This window comes from Pocillopora damicornis, chromosome 10, assembly GCF_964200805.1.
Source record: "Pocillopora damicornis chromosome 10, jaPocDami1.2, whole genome shotgun sequence".
NCBI classification, from domain to species: Eukaryota; Metazoa; Cnidaria; class Anthozoa; order Scleractinia; family Pocilloporidae; genus Pocillopora; species Pocillopora damicornis.
Window position 1 is genome coordinate 5245456 of NC_142679.1, and position 25695 is coordinate 5271150.

Here is a 25695-nt window from a genome sequence, read left to right on the forward strand (position 1 = left end):
ATCAAGCCGCAAATAAGAGCTGTTTTATTGATAAGAGAACCACTAATACTCGAGCATTTTGTTATTGACATAATTGATATCATAAAATGCCTATTTTCTAAAAGGAAATCCCGGGTAAATATAATTTGCTAAAATAGAGACAAAATTGTTGGTCGATATACACCGGAAACGAAATTTCATTTGAAGGAAAACAGGAGAGGGAAAGATGAATTCCTACTCAAAACTTTGGAAATATCAAACTTCTATACTCATCTTGAATTAAAGGTACAGACCACCATCAAAGAGAAACGTTAGCTCCAAGAACGAGAATGTATTTCAACCTAATGAGGTATTGTCATGGTAAGTTTCACCTTATAAAAGGATGAAAGTACGTTTAACCATTCTTCCCATTTTCTCCCAGGGAGGAAATAGACCTGTTTGCACCTCGGCCTTATGTCAAAATGGTGGAACATGTGTTGACGCGTGTTGGAATCCCCGGATGTTCACGTGTGAATGTCGACAGGATTATAAAGGAGTGTATTGCGAAAAGCACAGCGGAGGTGGGTAACTCGTGACTAAATAGAAGAGAAGAACACTTAAATTTGCGATAATTTCCTTTCAGCAACAAGTCTCATATTATTTTTCTTTTATTCCATGTAAAGTGAGAAGCTGTCAGCAGCTGAAAACCCTGGGAGCGAATCAGAATGGTATTTATAGAATCAACCCAGATGGTCAAGGGGTCATAAACGTGTACTGTGACCAAACCACAGATGGAGGTGGGTGGACTGTGGTTCAAAGACGTTCCCGTCCATACAAGCAAAGCTTTAGACGAACGTGGGTAGAGTATCGAGTAGGCTTTGGCGACTTGTCCAAAGAATTCTGGCTTGGAAACGACAACTTGCACCGAATCGCCTCTTCAGACAGCATTCTTCGAATAGATCTGCACCAAACCAACAGCAAAAAGGGATATGCCAAATATGGTGGGTTTCGGGTAGCTGACGAAACAGAAAAGTATCGATGCGACATGACTTCGTACGAAGGAAACATCGGAAATGGGTTTTATGGTAATACAGATCCTAATTTGAACATCCGAGGGATGAAATTCGGCACACCAGACCAAGACAATGACAACCTCCTTGGAAAGTGTTTTCCTGATGGTGCATGGTGGGCAAACCAATGTGGCGAGGTTATACTCAATGGAAAGTATGGTCCGGACTGGGGTCCTTGGGCTTCTCACCCTGACCTAAATTTCTCTGAGATGAAAGTAAGGCATAACTGAACAAAACTACACAAAAAAAGTCACCATACGTCACCTTCAGGGATGCAAGGAACTTGACGAAGAGATCTGGGCACTAACTAATGTAGCCTTCATAGAATTTGCAATGGAAACTCAAGTTGTCATGTAACGCCCGGTGCTGCGTGGCGTTACAACCAAAAACAGCTGCGAAGGTGACTGAAATCCATTGATATATTATTAGCATAATAATATATTGACACATAATTTAGTCTTGCACTACGTTTTAAATATCGACATGAAATCGCTTTCTTCAACTTGAAATGAAATGTGAAACCTTTCCTTCCAATGGTGATGTTCCATTAGTACCCCTCGAACAGATGTCACACATTATAAACAGACCATCATGTTTAATCCTGTTTCAAGACACCAAGAGACCAAAACAAAGTGAAGCGATTAGAAGCAAACCTTGAAGTCACAGGCCAACCACATGTTTCAAAAACTGTTATTTACAAATGGTCGGGTTTTATAGCCGTGTTAGTGAAAAAAGCTTTTACTTTCTTGAAAATAAAAATCATAAAAAAGTGTTTGTAAAATAAAGCCTTGGCAACTTCCCTGAACTTTTAAGCATATCGTTATATCATACTAATTTAATAGCCCACGAATATGTAACAAGTGCGACGCCAGTTGTTGCCATCGATGCTGGAAGTATGTACATACAAAAAGCACATTTCCTGAAGGACTGTTAAAACTATCCGTAAAAGAGGCCAGTATGTTTCTTTACAGACTTAGTTACCACAGTCGTTAGAGAAAGGCAAAATAAAAGTAATGCTTTCTGAATTGTTTTGAGGGGCGTCGGAATATTTTGGCTGCTAAATCCTCCGCGAACCTGATCTCCTCCCTTCAACGTATTGTCGAGCAAAAAAAAAATTAGACAAAAAAAGAAAGTATTGCAAGTTAGATGTTCACGAATGGTAGAACTGAAAGATTTCACTCAAGTCAAACGAAGTTCGGGGGAGCTTTCTATGACTTGAAAAAAAAAGGAAGAGGATAAGGCCTCCTCTCCAGGGTTCTATCTGTTTTCCCTCAAGGTTCATGCTGGAGAGGACTGGGAAACAGGTTGACATCGCGATTTCACATTCAGCCTAAGTATTTAAGCGATCGAGTTTAAAATCCCAACACCCACACCATCTTATGATGATCCCCTATTGTTGAAAATAACACATCATAAGGGTTGATCAATAGTTCGTTCTACCCGTCATTATACGACGACAAAAAAAAAAAAAACGACGGCAACACATTCTTAAAATCTCTCATTTCTAAAAGCAGACAAAATCTACAAGTCAGTAAAATCGATTAACTCATATCCTTGGCGTAACAAATTTCACGCATCTGAGATCGCGATTCTTTCCTCCAAAAGTAAAAGATGTAAATACGTTTGGCTTCAGCGGCGTATAACAACGGCAAAAAAGACATATATTAAATTTCGATTCACAAATACTCCAAGTTCAGTACTATACAGATTGTCTATCATTGATTGATGTTGTATTCTTGGGGTATAAATCTAACTTGAAGACTCCACACTAAGTTTCTTATACGTAAGTACCAATAGTGCCGATAAAGAGCTGTACAGGACAGTTTCTCTTATTGCCAAAATGATTTATTTGAGAGTAATAGTGCAGGCCTCACTGCACTCACCCTGTCGTCCATTAACATCAGTAGCACGTACCAAGAAGTGGTTTCCGGGTGATAACTGAGTCAGAGTGCAAGCCATAGGAAGCGTCAACGTCTTGACGACTCCAATCTTCTTCCACTGGTGAAGGTTCTCCGTTGTGCCGCCGTCCTGAAGCGCAAAAAGTTGATAGTTCATTATAGGCGTGTGTCTCTCTTCAAGAGCCATATACCACGACAAAACGATACCGCTTGGAGCAACCGTTATGGAGACATTAGGTTTCGGAGGGGGGTCTTTAGTCTCTGTTGCTGGAGATACAGGGGAATGTTGCCCTGAACATGGCGGTAGACCCTGTTGGGGTCTTATAGATACTTGTGAATAGCTTTGCAAGGCGAATAGCAAAGGATAAAAGGAGTTTGAGTAGCCAATCAGAGCGCGCCTTCATTGCCATCCACCGTTTAAGTATAAACTAATTTCTGAATCAAATTCAACGGCAGATTTCTCCCTTTAAGGAAGGGGTGCCACTTATAAAAAATCTTTCACAAAAAAACCTCCTTGTTACCTAGGTCTCACAGTCTTTGATTTTGCTTCCTTCTCGCATTTTTTTCAATGGATCACGAACCTGTACATTTATTTTACACAGTTGGAACCAGTCTTGAGACATGGTTTGAGGACCAATGCTAACCTGGGCTCAGTGGTTGGAAAGCTGATTAGTGCTAACCCAGGGTTAAATTTTAATCCAGGTTTCCTTACTGCTTTGTTAAAAAGCCTTTTTTGGATCATTTTCTTTATTCTACCTTCTCATTACCTGCTTGCTGGATAGTGCACGGATATTGTTAGGAAAAGTTATATGAATCACTTTTGGGAGTTAAGATCTGATATCAGATTTCACACTAACAATGAAGCTACCTTAACCCAGCTTTGCACAACGTGGCCCAAGGCTAAAGACAAGGACAGCCTAAGTTAAAGTAAAACTTGATTTTCTCTTAAGTATTAGTGTCCTTTCCATCCTTTCTGGGTGAAAGTTTCTTCTTAGTTTCCTCCTCAGCTTTTCCTCTGCTCCTTCTTCGACCTTCAGGACAGATCTTGGAGTTAGGACAGAACTTGCACATTGGACTTACAAGAAGACATGTCTGTTGACCAAATCCAACCAACAATATATTCAGTTCATCCCACTCCTCTCTGCAAAACAGAAAACGAATTCACTAATTTAGTCTCTGAAGCCATACACTCTAATTATTTAACTGTGGGTTATGCGTAAACAGAATATGATAGTCAAGGTTTGCTATGCATCTAGAGATTCTTGAACCTAGGTCTGAAAGTCCTTAAAGTTTTCTTTTTGCATTCTGCTCCTTGAAAGTCAGGAAGGAACAAAAGCCTGTTCATTTCAGAATATTTGTAAAAGTTGATTGGAACTTGGACAACAGCTGGGTCTCTAAAATGTGGCAGTAAGTGAAAAGGCTTTGGCAAGGAAGGAGCAAAACACCTGGTGAAGAGAATTTTTGTAACTTGGTATCATTCAAAATAACTTTTCATCAGCTTTCTACAGCAATTCTAGTTTTCTCTGGCAGCTAGTTTAGTACGTTTTTTGACCCATCCCGGTCTGTTAGAAATTTCAGAACATGAGTATCAACTCTAATTCCAGTCACTTGTGCCCAAGCCATGTTCATGGTAATATGCACCATTTTTGGGCCCACACCTGGAAGTTTGCAGAAAGTGGTGAGAATATGGTGACAGAACAATAGTGTAGTTCCACTTTCTGCATATAAACCCACACACAACCCACACACAACCCACAATTCCTCCAATTGCTCTGATGAATGGCTAACGCTCAAAACGTCAGCTTTTTTACTCTTTACGCGAGCCAATTTATGTTTTCAACTCAGTTGTTAACACTAAATTACCTATTATTAGGAAAAGTTTCATATTGATCACCTCTGCGAGTTAAAGTGTTACAAGTTAAAAAGGGAGTTCATTGTCAGATTTTGAACCATTTTTGTTGTTTCTTTTTCTACTTCTAGACTTCTGCTAATGGTTTTTATAATAAAGGGGGGGGGGAACTCAGAGGGTTGTATGGAGGATATCAACCAATCTACCCCCTTTTGTAGGCGAAAAAGTGACAACTGAAAATAATAAATCAACTTGGAATAGCCCCCTTGATTCAGTAACATGCTAATATAAGACCCCCCTGAACCCTGTTTAACATACCTGATGATGAAAAAATTATTATCAGTAGCTATTCTAAAATGCGCCCCTACTAGTAAGTTTTTAAAAAATATTCAAAACTTTTAGTTAATAAGGGGAGAGAAGGCCTTCAGACTATTCTGCAAGTTACTTTTCTAGTGAGTAAATTCTGTCAAAATCAAACTAACTAACATAAAAATTTACTCACCTTCCAGAAGCCAACAGGGTAGATAAGTTCACCAATTTTGCTTGTTAATGTTGTAAGAATGTTCTCTATTGTTAATCCATAAGCCTTTAACTTTTCCATTGCAGCAAAAGTAACTTGGTCTTTTGTTTGACTTGACAGCATGAGGGAGATGAGTACTTGATATCAGACTGTCAGTAAAAGTGAGGAGAGATGAACCATTGATACTGGACTGTCTTAACCCTCTTTCCCCTAAGAGTGACTGGCTTCTAATTTCTCCTGACAGTTTCACCCTTGCATCAAATACTTAAAATCATGAAAATAAAGGAAATGATGTCCAATTCTAGAAGCTCCTGATTGTCTAACAAATTCTCTTCGTAAATTCCAGATAGTATGCAGCATAGTTTTCATTGTTTGTGATAGGAGAATGGTAGGATTATACTAATATTTGTAAGCACCCTCTTTCTTCTGAACAAACTCTTCAGTTGAGTCTGATAATGTGGCAAGCTTAATCAGCAGACTTTGTTTTCTGATTAGAAGGGAAATTTCAGTCTTATATGCAAGGTAAGATTTCTGACTGGCTACTCTTTAACCCTTTACACCCTAACATCAGTATGCATATTCTCCACACTGTTCTTTATACATTTCCTAAGGTTTTCTATTTGTTTGCCAATAAAAAGGTTTCTTTCCTGATGACCATTTCCTTAATTCTCATGACCTTAATGTGTGATTCAGGAGTGATATTGTAGGGAGAAATTAGATGTTACTCATCCTTTGGGTTTAAAGGGTTAAATGGGAAATTTAAGAATGGTTGCCAGGATGAGGGTGTATCCTTACAACTTTTATCCCAGTAGCTCATACATGAAGACCTCTATTGTGGCAAGTAAGAAAAAAGAAACCAAAATCATCACAAAAAATTTGACAAATAAACATCAGTAAGGCAAGATCTCTGAAAATAGACTGGCTCAGTTGTCCAGGTTCTTATGAGGAGACCTCAACCTCCTCCCACGCTGCAGAGTATTGCAGTTCTTGATGCAATGCAGCAATTTTGGCATGCAGTTGACTTTTAAAAAGGAACTTGTGCGTGCACTGCTATACTCTGCAAACTGATCCTCACCCACCTTAACCCTTTGACACCTAAGAGTGACTAACATCTAATTTCTCATTACCCTGTCACCCCTGAATCACACATCAAGGTCACAAGAAGAAAGGAAATAATCACCAAGCAAAAAAGCTCCTGATTGTTACACAAATTCTCCTTGTCATTACCTTAGGATATGTGAGGAGAACTGTATGGAGACTATGCATACTATAATGTTGGGGTGTAAAGGGTTAAACATATAGCTGTTGAACTATTTGTCATAATTTATCTTATAAATCAAATAAAAAGAGGGATGCAATCAATTGCTGAGGGTAAATGAATGTGTTGACATTGACCAAGCAAAAAGGGGTAAATTTTACCCAAAACGTTTCTACTTCTCATAAACAAGCTTAGTTGGCTCAGAGGAGACCACTGTGTCGGCTCCCCTTACCCCACCCCACTGGACTGCCGATTTCATCTCCTCTCACCTCTGGTGACTGGCTCTCATCAGCTGTCTTCTCGCATCCTTGTGAATCAACTAGGGCATCGCGTGTTTTTCTCATTTCATGAATATTTGCAAGCTGCTCTCTCCAGTTAGGAGGCTGCCAAGTTGAACCTTGTGTCTGTGCCGTGGATTTGTCTTTTTTACGCTTCTTGGCCGCAACATCTTCAGTTTTCTTGTCGTCCCCAGACGAGTCTTCATGTCGCTTCTCGTATTCGATTTTGATGTGCCTCCTTCACTATGAACTGTAGTTTTATGAAAATTCCATGAATTTTATGTGAAAAACCCATGAAGATCACTTCATGGCCCATGAATACTGCAAAATGAAATTTCATGGGGTTATTTTTAGCCATGAATTTTCCATGAATTAGGGGAATTTTTTTCATGACCCATGAATTTCTTCAAAGTCAATTTTTATGACCCATTGATTTGCCATGAAAGTCACCAGAATTAATTTCATGACCCATGAATTTCTTTATATGCCTACTTTCATGACCCATGAATTTCTTCAAAGTCTACTTTCATGACCCATTAGTTTCCCCAGAAAGTCATCAGAATGAATTTCATGCCCATGAATTGCAATCAAACAGCATTTCATGGGCTAACAATTTTTTTGTTTTGGGAGAACAAAATTAATGGGCCATGAATATTTCCTGAAATCTGTTGCCCATGAATTTCATTGATGAATCCATAGGCCATTAAAAGTGGTATTAATGAGTTCATCACAGTCACTGATTTATCAACGAGCTGACTTTCATGATCCGTGGAACTGACTTGTTATAAATTTATCCACTGATGGAATTTTGGTGTACAGCGCGAAAACTGTCGAATGAAAATGTCCCTAAACATCTTAAGTGGCCTTTGTTAACGTAAAATGTACAGGAAATCACAAAACAATGACTAAAAACAATGGATCTTCAATTTGCTCCTCTGTTGAGACAAATGGGGCTGGAGGCAATGACCCAGATGTTTGATCCTCACTTTGATTTTTTTGGGGCCTTTTTGCCTTCGCCATGCCTGGACGACTTTGTTGAATTTTTTCTGCCTCACTGCTGGCTTTGATTGTTAGCCATGACTCTGGAAACCTGTTCAAGGCCTTCTCTTACATTCTTACGGCTGAGGAATCTTCTAGGGCTTTTCCAGTAGGGCACCTGCAGAGTACAGATGCTTAAGTTGTACAGCAATGGTACGCATTGCATCTACACAAAATGTGGAACAAAACAATGAAAAATCAATCACTTTGTCACCTCAATTTAGAACTTTGAATAGTGTGCAAATGTAACCTGAAAAAAATGCTATTTTTACCTCGTTCATAGAGTCGCCGGTTAACAGAGTCAGGCCATCTTCTCAGTCGGGATGAAACGTTACCTTCATGTATTCATTGAGATCGCCTTCTACAACATCGTTGTTGATTTCGTGATCGCTTTCACAGGAATCACTGTCGATGTCAGCTCTGACTTTCTTGGACTCTGATGTCCTGTCGGTTGTTACTTGCTTCGAATTCCAAATACCGAACAACTTTTTGTGCTGCTTTATTTTGTAAGATTACAGACGCAGCAACGAAACCTCTTCGGAGTCATTTCGTAACGTCGAACACGATAACCTGTGAGGTCACTATGTGACCGCTGACCTATGATGGCTGCGATGACCTAAGGTCACCACGTGAAAGTACACGTGATTTACGAAGAAGTGGCGGTTTTTTTCGTACCTCGAACGGAATGGTCCATTCCAATTGCATTTCTCGTAGTGTTTGTGTAGCAGTCTCTTTTTTTCCAAATCAACGCAATGGACCGTCTGAAAAGTTTTTTCAAAGAGGTTTCCTCAAGATGAAGTTATCGATATGCATTACAACGTGAAGGGGTAAGTTCAAGCTTGGTCATCTTATTACGCGTAAACATCGGAGCGCGCACGTTAACTATTGATTTAACTTGAAAATTTTTATTCTGTGATCATCTGGCGAAACATCACAAGAGTTTGTATGGAAATACTTACGACCGTTCTTAGGAATAAAAAATACAGTCAAATTCTGAATACGAAATACCTCACCTCACTTCCACAGTGCGTCGCTTAATATCTGACGGCTTCATGTTGAAAAGAACCTGTTTTGGCGAGTTATCCATTTCTAGGTTTACTACGTACATAAGAAAGGCTCTTAGATAACTGATGATGTGCTCCCTTTATTTTGCAAACAGTGAAGAGTGTTGGTCTACAAAACTGATGAAAGGAAATGCAAACTTGCTAAAGCAGCCTATCTTGGTCCAAATGATGATGAAGATGCAAATAGTAATGATAACCGAAAGAAGGATGGCACATTCAGGTGGCCAAAACAGAGAGACACTGACATAGTCAGCCATAGATATATCTTCACACATGCAAGAGTGCAGAAAGTTGGTAATTGTTTTGTTGTTAGTTACCTTGAGAGTATTGATCACAAGTGTAAAACATATCAAGAAATTTACATGAATGCTGTTACATAAATAGACATTATAATAACTGTCCATGACATTTTACACATGATTTTAGACGAAGGAAATGATATTTGAAGTTTAGACAAAAATACATCAAACCAGTGAGTATATTTTCAATAATTTCGTCCAAATATTTTTCACATCAAATTTATTTATAATATACCTTCAAAATAGTTTAAATAAACAGAAATATAGGAGCAGAATCTGTCTCCACAAGGAAAATCAGTGATATTAAAATAGAGCTGAAAATCATTAACATCTTAATTTTATGCAGAAAATTTCATACCAACTTTTTTTATTTAAGAAAGTGTAAACTGAATTATCACAATTTTGGAATCCTAAAGTAATATTTATATACAGCTGGTGAAACAAAATAAACTATCAGAGAATCCAGACTTCTGGTCATGTCTTTCATGTGTGTGTGCTTGTACAACAGGACCAAGAAGTTTCACAGATAGGTTAGTTCTTCAGTGTATAATTTAAGTGATAGTGTATGTATTACAGTTGTGGTGTACTGCAAGCTATACACTGTAGTACAGTCTTTGGTACAAGAAAAGTGAAGAATTTTTAATTCCAAATTCATAGGGTTTCCAAAGAATTTTCATGGTGCTTGCATATTCCTAACAACCCCATGAAAACTAACTGGCAATTAACTTTCATGTGCCATGAAAAAACCATGTAGAGGCCATGAAAATTCAAGGAAAATTTTCATGGTCTATGAATTTTTAACATATTCACAGGATATTCATGGGTCATGATTTGCTGCAACCCATTAAAAACTAGTGAACTTTGACACCATGAAATTTTGGGCTTGAAATTCATGGGTTTCTCAGTACCTTTGAAAAGGCCATGAAATGCCATTTTCATGGGTATTTCATGGCTTCTAGGTCACTTTACTCAATACTTCATGGGTCGTGAATATGGAAATTTTCACAGGTTTTTCATGGGATTTTTCAGGTCTTTTTCATGGCACTGAGACCATGAAAATGTCATTGATTTAACCATGAAAATCCTGTGAAAAATCTGTGAATTTACAATGAATTATTTCACAAGATTTTCATGGGTTTTGAGTTCATAGTGATTGTTCCTAACTGAAATAATAAATGTCGAAATCTCTTCTACTGATCCTACTTATTGTTAATCACAGTTTTACTTTCATGCTAGGTTCAAAATATTGGTTTGAAGAATCATTTGTAGTGCCTTTTATGCCAAAACTTATAAAAAACAAAAGACAAGAGACTAACAAGAGATGCCATGTGGGATGATTTTACCTGATGGTATTAAAGCCGCCCTCACATTATTAGAGTTAATATCTTCCTAAAATTTGTCATTTTATCCAATCCTCAAGCTATTTTGAATAAATCTAGAGAAGGCAAGTGGTCTGATGTCTTAGATAACTAAATTGAGAGATGTGATTAAAAAGAAAAATAGACATTTCTAAGACACATCTTCCATAGGACATGAATGAGTAATTATGATACAAATTTTATGCTTTATCTATTAGTTTATTGATTTACATCCAATGAATCCAAAAAGACTGAAATTATGCCACTTGAAATTGGTAGGGTGTGGGAGTAGTGAAACTTGAAAAGAAGAGAGGATTATTTTCTATTCCTATCAAATTTATTATCATTGTTTATCACTGTACCTGAAAACAAAGAAAAAACAAAAAGTTAAGTTATAGAATGAAATCAATTCACATTTCCTATTTCCAATTGGTATTCAATTGATAACATTAATACTATGAAATTACATAAGGGCTCCAAAGATTAAGCGAAAAAATTAAGGTCAGGGATTTTATTTGTGATTTCCTTTCTACTGGTATGCCTGTGTTAGACTGATAAAAAGTCATCCTTCACTTTGTTTCAATTTGGACAGATGACAAAATATTCAATGTAGTCTTCAAAAGGGATATGTACCCTGTAAAATAGGTACTCTTGTAAATAGAATAAGAAAGATAGTAAGGTTTGAGCCCGGTAAAGAAGTAGAGAAAGATGTTTTTTTGTCTTGTTCCAAGTGTAGGACAAAGAAAAAAATCTGAGCATTCCTATGCTGTACCACTGAGCCACAGAGACTCTATGGTGAGCAAGGCTCATTATGAATTTCATGTAAAAAATATGACACTAACAACATTGATGATTCTAACAGTGTGCATAAGGCATGTTTGTTAGTTTATTCCCTACACTGGATGGTTTTGGATGTTTCCATGAGCTTCAGTAATTTGCAAATTAGTCTCAAAAGCTCCAACTGGTATAAGCAAACAAAAAATGAAATTTTTTCTTATGTATAATGTAGCAACTATGGTGGGCTCTGCTTGTAATGAAAGTTGTAATACAAGTCTTACTTAATTTTTAAAATTGTATTCATGAGATCACAAAATTTGAATTCTTTCTTTTTATATTACACTAAGGTAGCCAACATTAGGGATGATATCAGCAGTATCCTGAATTTAGGGGAGATATCTCCAAGTTAGGTAATACTTCTTTAAACTGCCAATGTAATTTGCAGGTGTAAACAGTCTAAACTAGAGACATGTTGCATAACAGTTATGAAGGATCTAATAACCAGCAAAAATTAATACCAGATTTCTCTGCTGACTAACATGGACATACTTGGTGATTTATTAAGCTTCTCACACCAATTTTGGATGTCAAGTTTATTGCCATTGTGAGAAGTCCTTCAACAGAATCATCCACTGTGTTTGGTGAGCAGCTGCCCAAACCTGATCAACTTTAATTGGAAGAGAGCCTTTACTCATCTAAGGGATTTAAAACTATCAATAAACTATTTCATGTGGTTTACATACTTGCTATTTCTTTGGTTGCATAAGTTGTGATTTACATTTTCTTTTGGTGTAAGATTTTTAACCAGTTTAATTTGTGTAAGTTTTTGTTTGTCTAAGAGTACTTTTAAAGTGTTGAGATCAGGAAAATTGATATAAAGAAACTTTTGATCGTGAGGTTGACCTACCAGGAAATGTCAGTTTTAAACATTAATAAGAACTTGTTCAATACACTTTTTGGCATCTTTCTGCATTTTACTTAGTATTCTTACTTGGTAGATGACAGTTTTTTTGCAGGGTAGCCATCAAAATGCTTGGTCCACAACATCTCTGTAATTCAGACAAACAGGTGTGACCAACCAAAATGTGGCAGACCTGTAGACATTCTTGGTCACTTGTGGCAATGAAAGTCATGTGTTTCACAAAAGCTGCTTTGTTTTGGATTAGGAGAAGATATTTGGCATGCAATAGGTATAGGACCAGGAGTACAACAGCAGTTTAAATTTACACCAGGTGTGTTAAGTACATATTTTCTTTTTAATTTACCAACTATATTTTGGGACAGGAACTTATTATAGACTCCAGCCTCCCAGCATTTCTGACAAATCACAATCAATCTTCTGGTTGGAGATAATCTGCCATATCACAGGTAAATTGGTAGTAAATTAAATGAGAACAATTATTCTAAATACTATAAACAAGAATCAACTTTCCATGTGCATAACATAACAACTTAATGTAAATTGCTTATTTGGTCTTGGAAAAAGACTGTTGGTCCTGGAAAGACCTGAAAATCTGTTAAATTTAACACTTTTAAACTCCCAAGATCTGATTTTTCATTCTGCCCTCTAGCTAGGACATTTCCATGTCAATCAGTTGTGAGAATTTGGTGTTAGATAAAGACAACTTCTGCCTGTTAATTTAAAGTATTCTCATTACTGGTCTGCTGGATAATGTATGGTTATTGTAGGGAGAGGTTACATGTTAATCACTCCTGGGAGTTAAAGGGTTAAGCAATAAATATTTCACAATTTACATTTATAAGAAATGTATGAAGACCATAAGGAGAACTGAAGTTGAAATCTTGGGAGTGAAAAGGTTTTAAGGTGAAATATGGAGTCCTGGAAAAATTTGTCTGAGTCCTGCAAAAGTCCTGCAAAAGTCCTTGAAATGTGTTTTTGAAAAAGGGTAAGAACCCTGTAATTACCTTACAGTATGGGGAAGCTAGAGGGCACAAAATTCAAGGTAATTTCAGAATTGGCCAGTTCATATTGTAAAATTATCTGTAAAGATCAGTGTATTAATGTTACGATGATCATGGTAGAAAACTATTAAAAAAACTTAAAAATCAAAGTGTTGCATATGTATGAGGGCAGGGGTTTGAGTCCCAGAGCAGAGAAACACTTTGGTAGTTAAAATAACTGAGTGGAATGTGAAGTCTGTAAAAATTACCAGACCAGAGAAACAGTTTGGTGGTTAAAATAACTGAGTAGAATGTGAAGTCTGTAAAAACACAGCTGAAGCACTTGGCCACAGAATGTAAGTTTGGAGAGGCCATGCGAACCGAGCGCCTTCGTGACCGATTAGTTTCAGGTATCCGCGACTCGAAGATGATTACGGAATTGTTGAAAGTAAAACTCGCCGACCTTTCATTTGATCTCGCGGTTCAAAAGTGTTTGGCCATTGAGCAGGCTAATAAAGATGTTCAGGTGCTTCAGGGAGAACAAGGGCCAGGCACCCCAATCAATAAACTTGACACTGTCAAAACTGGGGAAGAACAAGCCATATCCAAGCCACCACCTAGGGCCGAGGGTCCCCGGGGTAAGGACAGTAAGAAGTCTAAACCTTGTTACCGCTGTTCAGGGTCACATAACTCACAAAAGTGTCCCTTCATGAAAGAACGTTGTTTTCATTGTGGCATCATTGGACATACACAGAGAGCATGTAGGAAGAGACAGGCCACCTCACAGATGACTGAGGCGGGAATAAATGTCATGGAGGGTGATGATTCCGAAGAAAGTGATGGGGAATTTGGGAACCTGTACCATGTCTCAGACATTAAAAACACAAAGCCCATTTCACTTAAGATCTACCTTGAAGGCCGCCCAGTGACTATGGAGCTGGATACAGGTTCAGTGGTGTCAGTCATGAGTGAGAGGGTGTATTTGGATTACCTCCGCCACATTCCTTTAAAGGACACCTCCTTGAAGTTGCGCACATACACAGGAGAGTCAGTGAAGCCTATGGGGTTTTGCCATGTGACTGTGCAGTATCAGGGACACTTAAAGAAACTTCCCATATATGTAGTGAAGAATGAGGGACCCACCCTTTTTGGCAGAGAATGGCTGGAATCTATCCATCTGGACTGGCCCTTACTTCGTCTAGAAACATCCGACACCATTCCAGCCCTGGAAGATGTCCTGAGTAAGCATGGAGATGTTTTCTCTGAAGGTTTGGGCAAAATGAAGAATATCCAAGCACGGATCCAAGTTAAAGAGGATGCCCGGCCTCGATTCTGGAAAGCCCGCCCAGTAGCGCTGGCTCGTAAACCAGCAGTGGACGAAGCATTGAGAGAGCTAGAAGCTGAAGGAGTTATAAAGAAGGTAGCTACTAGTGAGTGGGCTGCTCCAATTGTGACACCTGTGAAGAAGGATGGCAGAGTAAGAGTGTGTGGTGACTTCAAAGTGACCATCAATTCACAGCTGGAGGTAGACGAGTACCCACTTCCCCGCATTGATGATATTTACGCCAGCCTAGGTGGGGGAACGTTGTTCAGCGTTATTGACCTCCGTCAGGCTTACCTACAAATGGAGGTTGAGGAGCACTCCAGGCCTTTCCTCACCATTAACACAACCCGTGGTTTGTTCCAGTACCAGCGCCTTCCTTATGGTGTATCTTCGGCGCCAGCCATCTGGCAGCGAGCTATGGATCAGATCCTGCAAGGACTACCAGGGGTCTTCTGTTACCTGGATGATATCATTATAACCGGCCATACCATAGAGGAACACCTGGAGCGGTTAGTCGCAGTATTGAAGAGGTTGGAAGAGTATGGTTTGAAAGCCAACCGAGAAAAGTGTAAATTCCTTAGAAGTTTTGTGGAGTACCTAGGACACGTCATCTCTGCAGAAGGACTGCACCAATCCCCAAAGAAAGTAAAGGCTATCACTGAGATGCCGAAACCTCAGGATGTTACTCAACTGCGTGCTTTTCTTGGCATGGTCCAGTATTACGCCAAATTCTTGCCCGATCTGGCCACTCATCTTGCTCCACTTCATCGGCTGTTACAGAAAGATGTGACGTGGTTGTGGGGAGCTGCGGAACAAACTAGTTTTCTTGTGGTGAAAGAAATGTTGCTACAGGATAGGGTTCTGATGCGCTATGACCCTGACTCACCACTAGTTCTTGCCACAGACAGCTCCTCGTATGGTCTCGGAGCGGTCTTGTCACACCGTACTGCTGAAGGAGTAGAGCGTCCTATCGCTTATGCGTCCCGGTCCCTGTCCGAAACAGAGAAGAAGTTCTCACAAATCGAGAAAGAAGCATTATCTTTGGTCTGGGGTGTGAAGAAGTTCCAAATGTACCTGGAGGGTCGCCACTTCACCTTGGTCACCGACCATCAGCCTTTGAAGTACATAATGGACCCCGGGAAGGCTGTGCCAGTCACAGCAGCAGCGAGGATTCAACGTTGGTGTCTCTTCCTAGGAGCTTTTTCATACAATATCGAGTTCCGAGGTAACAAGCAACATGCCAATTGTGATGGTTTATCTCGCCTACCTCAACCATCAGCGCCCGCTGACAAGCCCGATGAAGTTGAAATATTCCATACCACCGTTGTCGAGGCCCTCCCCGTTACAGAGCACGACTTGAGAATGCAGACCCGTAGGGATCCAGTACTTTCCCGTGTTCTGGAGCTTGTGCAGTCAGGATGGCAAGGGACCGAACTTCACCCAGACCTCATCCACTATGCCCATCGCGGTAACGAAATCACGATTCATAATGGAGTTCTAATGTGGGGTAGTAGAGTAGTCGTCCCAGCCAAACTGAGAGAGAGAGTTTTAGAAACGCTTCACGAGGGTCACATTGGTATGGTCAAGATGAAGGGTTTGTCCCGGGGTTTTGTTTGGTGGCCAAACATTGACAAGGACATAGAAGGGGCCGTCCGAAACTGTGAGGGATGTCAAGAGTTGGCAAATAATCCAGCCCGTGCACCCCTGCATCGATGGGAGTACCCTTCCCTTCCCTGGCAAAGACTGCATATTGACTTTGCCGGGCCAGTCGAGGGAAAGATGCTCATGGTAGTGATCGATGCCCACAGCAAGTGGCCGGAGATTTTCGTAATGGAGATCACCACTGCTGAAGAAACCGTTAGCACGCTGCGCTCTCTGTTTGCCCGCATGGGACTACCTGACCAGATGGTGTCAGATAATGGTCCACAGTTCACGTCTGAAACCTTTAGGAAATTTACAACTGCGAACGGTATAAAGCATGTCACTGGTGCACCTTACCATCCATCAACCAATGGTCAGGCGGAAAGATTAGTACAGAGTTTCAAGAAAGGAGTTAAGGCTGACAAGTCCAGTAGAACCCTGCAACACAAGCTTGATAGGTTCCTGTTAGCTTATCGATCAGCGCCACACGCCACTACTGAGCTTAGCCCTGCACAGCTTCTCCTGGGTCGGAATGTTAAGACAAGGTTGGACCTGATTAAGCCGGATGTTTCTAGAAAAGTTAACAAGAAGTTGCTCCAGCCCAATGACCGCACTTTAAAGTCTTTTGACCAAAACCAGAACGTATGGGTCCGCAACTACCGCAGAGGTCCAAAATGGGTGCGTGGCACCGTCATTGAACAAACGGGTCCAGTCCTGTACAAAGTCAAGGTAAACGACCAAACCTGGAAACGTCATGTCGAGCAGCTACGGGATAGCAACCTTTGCCCACCTGACGCAGAAACGATGGATGATTGTGCTGTTCCGGAGGGGGTCGAACATGACACACCGCCTGTAGCTACGGAGACTGAGTGGAAGGATGCACCACCTTTGGTTGTGACGCCTATTGGGGAGTTTTCCCCTCCAGAACCACAAGGTCATCAACTAGATCCGAAACCTGAATCGATTACCACCCGTGCCGGTCGTTTGGTTAAACCACCTCCTAAGTTGAAGGACTATGTTTGCGGCTAGAAGGAACTGTGGTGTTTCTTTCTGTGGCCACAGTACCAACATGTTATCTAAGATACTTTGAAATTTGTTTCTTGGATTTTGTTTTATTCTTTCTTTTCATTAGTGTACTATTGAGTCTTAAAAGGGAGGAAATTGTTAGATTTTTCCTAATTTTGGTTTCCCTGTTCTACGTAGAAGTTAGTGTCACGGGACCGGTTTTCCTTATTTGGTATTGTACACGAGGTTTTCTGTTCAGATTAAAAATAGTTCTTCCGCCATCTTGATCTAGTTACTGTGTTCCGGGCCCTTTATTCGGAATACACAACAATTACCAGACCAGAGAAACAGTTTGGTGGTTTAAATAACTGAGTAGAATGTGAAGTCTATAAAAAATACCAGGACAGAGAAATAGTTTGGTGGTTAAAATAACTGAGTAGAATGTAAAGTCTATAAAAAATACCAGACCAGAGAAATAGTTAGGTGGTTAAAATAACTGAGTAGAATGTAAAGTCTATAAAAATTACCAGACCAGAGAAACAGTTTGGTGGTTAAAATATCTGAGTAGAATGTAAAGTCTATAAAAATTACCAGACCAGAGGAACGGTTTGGTGGTTAAAATAACTGAGTAGAATGTGAAGTCTATAAAATTACCTCTACAAGTGGGCATTTTGACCTTCTTGGGAAGTCTAAACCAAAGAACTTTTCTCCTGTTTTTTCATTGGTATCACTCAGAGGGGACCTTGCATACATACTGGTTTATTGAGTAATTACACTTAGCTATTGTGAGCAACACTCACCAGCTAGTTTTCAGTTATGGCACAGAAGATGAAATTATATTAATTAGAATAAATGTAATATAATTATTAAAACTGTTTTGGCTGTGAAATAACATTCCTATAAGAAGTTTAAAAATTTGGTACAATAACTAGAAAGAAAGATTACCAGTGAATAGAAATCTTCATAATATTTTCAAAGAATCTATTTGAAAAGAAAATGTGATCAAGATAGACCTAGCTGGTCTAATTTTCTTAAGGTGCTTTGAAAAGTGTATTAAAAGATGGTACTGATCTGATTGAGTTCCATAATTTCAATGCAATGGACCTCCACAAATTTTAATTCGTAAGTCAATGTGTTGGTCTTTGGCAGCTTAATGATATAACTTCCTTAAGGAAAAATCATATTAATCATATTAGAACTCAAAGAACCCATACATGCACTTTTCACAGAATCAAGGTGCAAAGCTCTTAAGCCTTAAGTCTTGTTGTGGACTAGTCATTGCATGTTTATTTCAGAAGATTCATATCAGGATATCACTGCCAAACTCCAAACTACTCAAACTAATAAACAAAACAAAGATATTAAACTTGAATGGATTGTGCTTAAGAACAAAACTTGGATCTTAATTTTTTTCAAGCTCATCCTGGTTTTGATGAATTTTTTTGTAATGCGTAGACACCTGATTTAGCTGTCATCATTTGACTACCAAGTGAAAGACTCTTACCAATCCTTAATTTTGATTGGAGAGGTTATACTATTTAAAGTACAAAACTATTGTACCATTTCAAATTTGGGATGGTTTGATTTATGAATTTAATGGGCTCTATTCAAAGTTAAAGTGTGGCTAATTTTTTGTTTTGTTTTGTATTTAGGTTACAGACTTCAAATTTCAATTTTTGCAGAAGTCACTAAATGTTTTGGAGCACCTTTAAAAGAGTGATATTCCTTGTGCTGCCTCAAGAATGTCTCAATTTTGCACAAATTTGAAAGGAATGACAAAATCAGAATGTGGTAATGTTTTATCCAAAGCTACAAAAGTGCATGAGTCGATCAGATTAATTTACTTAATGAGGAATGATTTGTTTTGTGAAATATCATGTGGCACTGTGTAAATATGCATCATGCACATAGTGACAGAAACAATATATTGTTTTTACTCAGATCTTGTATTTACTGAGTGCAAAAAGAGAAAAAGAGAGAGCTGAGAAAGGTAAGCACAATGCATATAATATTGATCATAGATTTTGGCCTCAATCCTTGTGACAACCTTCAGAAGGAATGAACTAGTGGTAATCAGTATTTGCAAGAGAGGGAATAACAAAAAAAATACACAACTGGAGAAATCAGTACTTAACATGCTTTCATCTGTGATCTTTTTCAGGCTATCAGTAGCCAGAGCCATTTTTGAAAGTCTTTCCAGGGGATAACCGCACCCTAACCTCAGGGATATGCCAGGTATCTGGCATAGGGTTATCTTAGGGGTAGGGTTATCTTAGGGGTAGGGTTATCCTAAAGATAAACCCCCCTCCCCTTTCATGTATTTTTGTCCTTAAAGGAAACAATTTATTATCCAAAGTATGAATGTTGTGCCGCGTAGCACTGGGAACACAAATGGTGAAACAGAGAATTAACTCTGAAGTGTAAATTAAAGTGCTATTTATCCCAGTGCTACGCGGCACAACATTCATATGTACCCTTACTTTCTCTTTGCCGCGATTCACCATCCTAAATCGTCCCCGACTTTCTCTGTGCGACCTCGTAGCTCAGTCGGCAGAGTAACGGTAGATCTAATCCGGAGGTCGTGGGTTCGATTCCTACCGAGGTCAAAAGATTTTTTCTTTGCCTCGTGTGGTTCCCTGTTTCCCTTTATTAGGGCTAACGCCCTGTGGGTTATTCATGGGTTTAAATAGCACTTTAATTTACACTTCAGAGTTAATTCTCTGTTTCACCATTTATTATCCAAAGTAGGTGGGGTAACTCTCTCTAAGATGATACAGTGTATTGAGAACAGAGTAAAAGTACTTGTGCCAATGTTAGTAATATTTCTGGGATTATTGAAAGATGACCTTCAGAAGGAATGAACTAGTGGTTAACAGTATTTGCAAGAGATGCCAACAAAAACACAAATTGAGAAATCAGTACTACGTGCTTCCATCTGTGATATTTCCAGGCTCCCAATACCCAGAGCTATATTTGGAATCTTTCCAGGGGATAACCCCACCCTGACCCTAGAGATATCCTAGGCAAGGTCACCTTAGGGGTAGGGTTATCCTAATGATAATACCCCCCCTCTCTTTGTCATGTATTTTACCTAAAGAAAACAGCTTATTATTCCAAGTAGTCAAGGTAACTCTCTCTAAGGTAGTGTAGTGTATTCAGAACGTAGTAAAAGTACTTAACCCTTTAACTCCCACGAGTGACCAAGACAGAATTTCTCCTTACAATATCAATACAATATCAAGCAGACAAGTGATGAGAATAAAGAAGATTATCAGTTAGAGGATTAGAAGTTGATCCAATACATAATTCTCCAAACTAACATCACAAAAACTGTATGGCAGACAGTAGGGAGAATTACTAATGAGATCTTGGAAGTTGAAGGGTTAAACCAATGTTAGTTATATCACTGTGGGACTACTAAGTAATGTTAAAGGACTTTAATCAAGTAACATGATTGCACCAGCTTATTAGATAGTTGATTGATGAATAAAGACAGAATATAGAAGGTTCAATTAAAGAGTGACAGTCTCCTCTAAATGAATACACAACAGATGAGTCAAAGATCATTAAGCTTCACTATACTCATGTGGAACACTTTGGGGTATTTGATCATTTGAGGTTGAACTAACTTTAGCATTGAACTCTATAAAGCTTGATTTTGTTTCCTTACAGATGTTCAATTAAGTCTCAGCTGAAGAAAGAGGTGTCCCAGTGGTAAGTTTCATAGACTCTAAAAGAACTACACCAGGGTTATGGCAGTGATGATCTATTTTTTCTTTTATTTATAATAATAATTATTATTATTATTATTTTTATTATCATAATTATTGTTAGTTATGTTTATTTGTATTTGTTTTTAATTTGATATGACTGGATTCTGAGTTTAAAGCCAAGCAGCCACCTAGTAATTCCCTTGGAGATCATGTTGTGCAATCCTATGTGACCTCAAGTTAAGAAGCAAGAAAAAATTTCAAAGGCAAACCTCAAAGAGGATCCACACCAACAGTACAAGTTCACCTCAGGACAATGCACCCATTTAGCAATCCTCTCTTTCACTGTGATGAATTAGAGTTGAATTCACCCCTAAACACCACAACAGACAGAGGCTTGTTTTAGGACCCGACAGTTTATTAAATGTATATATCCTACGTAAGTAACACAATTGACTATTACATAAAAAATATTGGATGAATTACCAATTAATAATACTTGGTCAATTAGCAACTAGAAACTAAAGGTAGTTACTTTCGTTTTCTTTTCCATGTACAGCAAACAGACACCACTACAGTATCAGCACTGTTTGGTTCTAACACTCCTCTTCCGAAGATGAATTCTTCAGGGGGAGTTATGGATGTGTTCTAAGGACTTGATCTTTCAAGTGGGAGTGACGCCTTCAGCAAAAGCAATACTACAAATCAAAGAGATGAGGGTTCTAAATCTGACTTAGATGATTTTTTTCCGTTAAAGAGGGTATCACGCGGTCAAGCCCGGTCAAACCAGCTAACGTCCAAGAAGTCGCTAAGGACAGCGTGACAGATTTGTTTGATCCATTACTAACGGACAGCAAGAATGCTGTTGGAAATCATGTCACGCAATCCAATTTGGCTTCAATTACTGAAGCAAGAGAGAATTAGTATTCGGATTCAAAGACAAACGTTCTAAAGGATCTGCAACTTGTGAGCTACGGCAACACTATAATATTACCTCAGGACAACAATTTATGTCCAACGAACTCTTTGGATGAAAATACCGCCGGTTCTGCCTTAGTAAATCTTAAAGGTGGTTGCAAAAAAAAATTTTCGGAAATGAAGACGAATTGTCACACATCAGAACTACACAACCAATTGTCACATTACCTGCCAGTGGACCACAAAAAACACAAATGCAATTGCCTATATAATTTCTCAATAACTCCCATCCAGTTGTTCAACCGCCTGTTATAAGAGATAATTTAGTGTTAACAACTGGGTTGAAAACGTAAATTAGCCACAGTAAGGGGTAAAAAAGCTGACGTTTCGAGCGTTAGCCCTTTGTCAGAGCGATTGTTATAAGAGTCGCGTCTAAAACGTCTCTATCACTTCCAAAACAGTCGTTGTTTCTGTCACGTTTGAATGAAATAAGTGGGGGTTACGAAAAGTTAGTGCCAGTCTCTGAATCGTTTTGGAGTAGTTTAAAATTTTTAAGAATGATAGATTAAACTGCGTGGTTGTGAGGGTGTTACATTCGACTAATTTATTCCTATTTTCTCGTCACCATATTCCCACCAATGGCGTAGCTCCACTTTCTGCATATAAACCCACACACAACCCACAATTCCTCCAATCGCTCTGACGAAGGGCTAACGCTCGAAACGTTAGCTTTTTTTACCCTTTACGATGACTAATTTACGTTTTCAACTCAGTTGTCAACACTAAATTACCTGCTATACTCTCCCACCGACGCAGCACCACAGTTTCTTTGGAAACTTACTCCTTTATTCACTTGTGTTAGTTACATCCATTCCAAAAATTAAAGGTCACAGGGTTTGTTCTGTTTGGTTGGCGAACATAAAAAGCTATCGTAAATGGCCCTGGGCTCGAGATTGGCATAAATCACTTTGAATAGAAAATTGTATAGTTTTTTATTGGATAACATTAATCAAGGTCAGCTGAGAGGAGGCTGCGGTTAGGTCTTATCTATTAGTGATAAGTATGACCGTCGAGAATATTGAAGGCTGAAAAAGATGTAAAAGGCTAACACATTATTTATTAATCAGTGAACTTTAGGGAAAACCACGGTTTTATTCCCCATGCCCCCCTTCTTATTAGTAGTTCGAGTTCTTTCAGGATTGTACGTCAATAACTTATACCTTTGTTTACAGGCAGAGTTCTACACCTCCTGTTCTTTTATATGAAATTCATGTATTTGTATATGATCTGCTTTTCATCAGGGCTCTAATTTGATATGAAACTAACGAGGCATGCTGCATAACGAGCGAATTCATCAAGCCTTATCTAGTGATTTTTGTTTCAAATCTTACAAATTCACGAGCTAAACTTTTGTGAAGTCCACGTATCTAATCACTGCTGATGAATAGTTTTTATTTTACATAGGGAATATTCATTGCAAAAACATATTTTCATCTGCTCTCAGTAACAGAAAACAATGGAGCACGAGCCTATTGTTAAAGAGCATTCTACTTGTATGACTTAACTTCGGCTCCAAAAATAAAAGGTCACAAGGTTCGATCTGCTTGGTTGGCGGACATAAAGAGCTTTCATACTAAATTTTAATCTGGCTAATGTTTCTCGTAGTCACAAATAATACACGGGCTCTGATTTCGTTATCTGCTTTCGCGATGGAATCTCTCTTGAAAAATCTCAAAAAACAGGTGTCCTATTTGTTTGGAAGGCCAGGCACTTCTGAAGTAGAAGTAGTTAATTCGTTCTTTTATTTCTCGCCCAGTCAAAAATGACTTTTATTATTTTATAACTAGAAATTCTTCCTTGAGACATCAAACATTATTTACTGCGAAAAGCTCCTTTTTATCTGCTATCAGTTACAGAACAAGAGCCATTCTTAAATAAATGTACAACTTCTTGTGTTACTTACATCCGCCCCAAAAATAAAAAGGTCTCGAGGTTTAATCTGCTTGGTAGGCGTACATAAAAAGCTATCATATTAGATTTTAATCTGGTTAAATCGTCGTCAGAGTTGCTTAATAGGATAAGAATGGGATGAAAGTCACCTTTGGTCACGGATGCTGCGGTTGTGCTGTCATCTGGATGGCCTCTAAGAGAGATGTTCTGTTTGCCACACAATATTATGGTACTTATAATTGCTCTAAGCAAGTTCATATTTCTGTCAAACATCCCTTGGTTTTGCTTGGAAATTCTTAAATGACAAGGTTTTCTTTTGTTTTTGAGCACTTTGAATTAGCGCAACGCTGGTGTCAAGTGCTCTCTTGTGAAATTGCAGTTTCTGACGACGCTCAAGTGCTCCATCTTTACCGGTGGCTTTTTTTAGCTTTTTGAATGGAGCTGTTACAGGTGGCCTTTTCTGTGCTCGAACATCCATCATGCATCACGCAATGTTTGCAAAAACCTCCCGTTTGACAAGGGCTATATACAAGCCACTTACGCTTCTAATCATAAGGGCTGGAAAACGAGCTTCTTAGAATGTTTATCTTTTCCCTTAACCACAGTCCCTGAGAAAAGATTTGAGTATGATGGAGGCGGGCTGAAATAGTTTTTAGGGTATTTAGTTTTTTCATGGGATTGGAGAGTTCTTGGATCGACTTTACCACTAACGATGTCCCCGACATCAAAGTATAGTACCGACATGCTGATAAGTGGAAGAATCTTGGGAAAAACCGAAAAATAAAGCTAAGCCGTCAAATTGAAAGTGCAACTTATTGTTTTCAACGTTCTAGATAGTTCTCTATGGATTTTTAACAACTATGATTTGAAAACTCAGCATAACTTAACATTTACTTAATCGATATCTGAAAAATGCTTCTTAACTGTCTGGGCCACTTAAAGAAGCATTGTTGACAGTTATGCCAAATTCGCTTGCTAAGGATAGAGACTCTGATCGATCTTCGATATTAAGGTCTTAGTTGAGAGACAAAAGCTCGCAAGTATTGTGCAGATTTTTCAAGTGATTCTAAAAATAGATTGCTTCCCTTTTCACCAAGGAAAACCGATTTGATTTGACACTGCAAGAGCTCACACTCAGAAACAATCATCCCGTAAAGCGAAAAGGAGGTTAAATTTTTACGCAAATAAATTGGGGATGTGTCATTTAATGCAAAGCAATCGTTTAGGGTCAAATAAACAACTGGTGCGTGCCTTGTAAGTAAGAAAGGCTACATATCGACTGGCCAGACAGATTTACATTTTCAAGTCCATGAGACAAACAAAACTGAACTTTTAAAAACAGCATGAACTGTAGCTTATGGCTCCTTGAATGGATTTTGCTTCACTTCAATATAAGCCACTGAGAAATATCTGAAGCCCATTGTGTGCTTTATGATTGTCTCTAAATGCTCGCCACTTAGATGCCCCATTCATCAAGGCGGACGTTGCTTCACAATATGTCACTTTCAGAGACACGTCTCCATCTTCTGCATACGAGCCTTAGCTTGTTTTAATCTCTTTAACACTTTTAAGCATTTAAAAATACTCGTATACGACACAAAGAGGCTCATTTGGCAAAGCTGTGATGAGAAAAATTAAAATGTTGAAACTATGGGGCTTAAGCTGTGTCGAAACTGGAATTTTTTGAGGGAGATCGCTGTATGAAAAGTGAAAGAAACGCTTTGATAAAATTAGATAAAGGAATCATTTAGCCTAGATAACATGAAATAAATTAGACTCTCGTGTACTTCAGTTGACTTCACCAAAGCAATTGCCAAACAGGGAGCTCAGGTTAAATTTGATTAGGAATTGCTGTAAACTCTCTTTCTGAAAGCTTTT

General features: G+C 38.7%; 1 protein-coding gene and 2 long non-coding RNA genes across 3 annotated transcripts; 2 read left to right on the forward strand and 1 right to left on the reverse strand.

The window, feature by feature from the left end:
• Positions 1-10: 10 nt before the first annotated feature.
• LOC149038593 (fibroleukin-like) lies at positions 11-2053 on the forward strand. The gene is made up of 2 exons (XM_089184864.1): positions 11-539; positions 642-2053. The coding sequence occupies exons 1-2, from the start codon at positions 362-364 to the stop codon at positions 1256-1258; spliced, it is 795 nt and encodes a 264-aa protein (XP_089040990.1). The 5' UTR covers positions 11-361; the 3' UTR covers positions 1259-2053.
• Positions 2054-10908: 8855 nt separating this feature from the next.
• On the reverse strand, positions 10909-12035 carry LOC149038594 (uncharacterized). The gene is made up of 2 exons (XR_016180452.1): positions 11917-12035; positions 10909-10952 (listed from the first exon to the last, which is right to left on the reverse strand). It is a non-coding gene; the product is annotated as an uncharacterized LOC149038594 (long non-coding RNA).
• An 8815-nt stretch (positions 12036-20850) lies between these two features.
• LOC149038595 (uncharacterized) lies at positions 20851-23466 on the forward strand. Its single transcript, XR_016180449.1, has 2 exons — positions 20851-20953; positions 21509-23466. It is a non-coding gene; the product is annotated as an uncharacterized LOC149038595 (long non-coding RNA).
• The last annotated feature ends 2229 nt before the right edge of the window (positions 23467-25695 follow it).

What these genes read in the sequence shown, in the direction of transcription:
- LOC149038593 (XM_089184864.1), top strand. Translation starts at nt 362, where the DNA reads ATGAAAGTACGTTTAACCATTCTTCCCATTTTCTCCCAGGGAGGAAAT. An exon ending in TTGCGAAAAGCACAGCGGAG is followed by an intron (nt 540 to 641) that starts GTGGGTAACTCG and finishes TTCCATGTAAAG; the next exon opens with TGAGAAGCTGTCAGCAGCTG.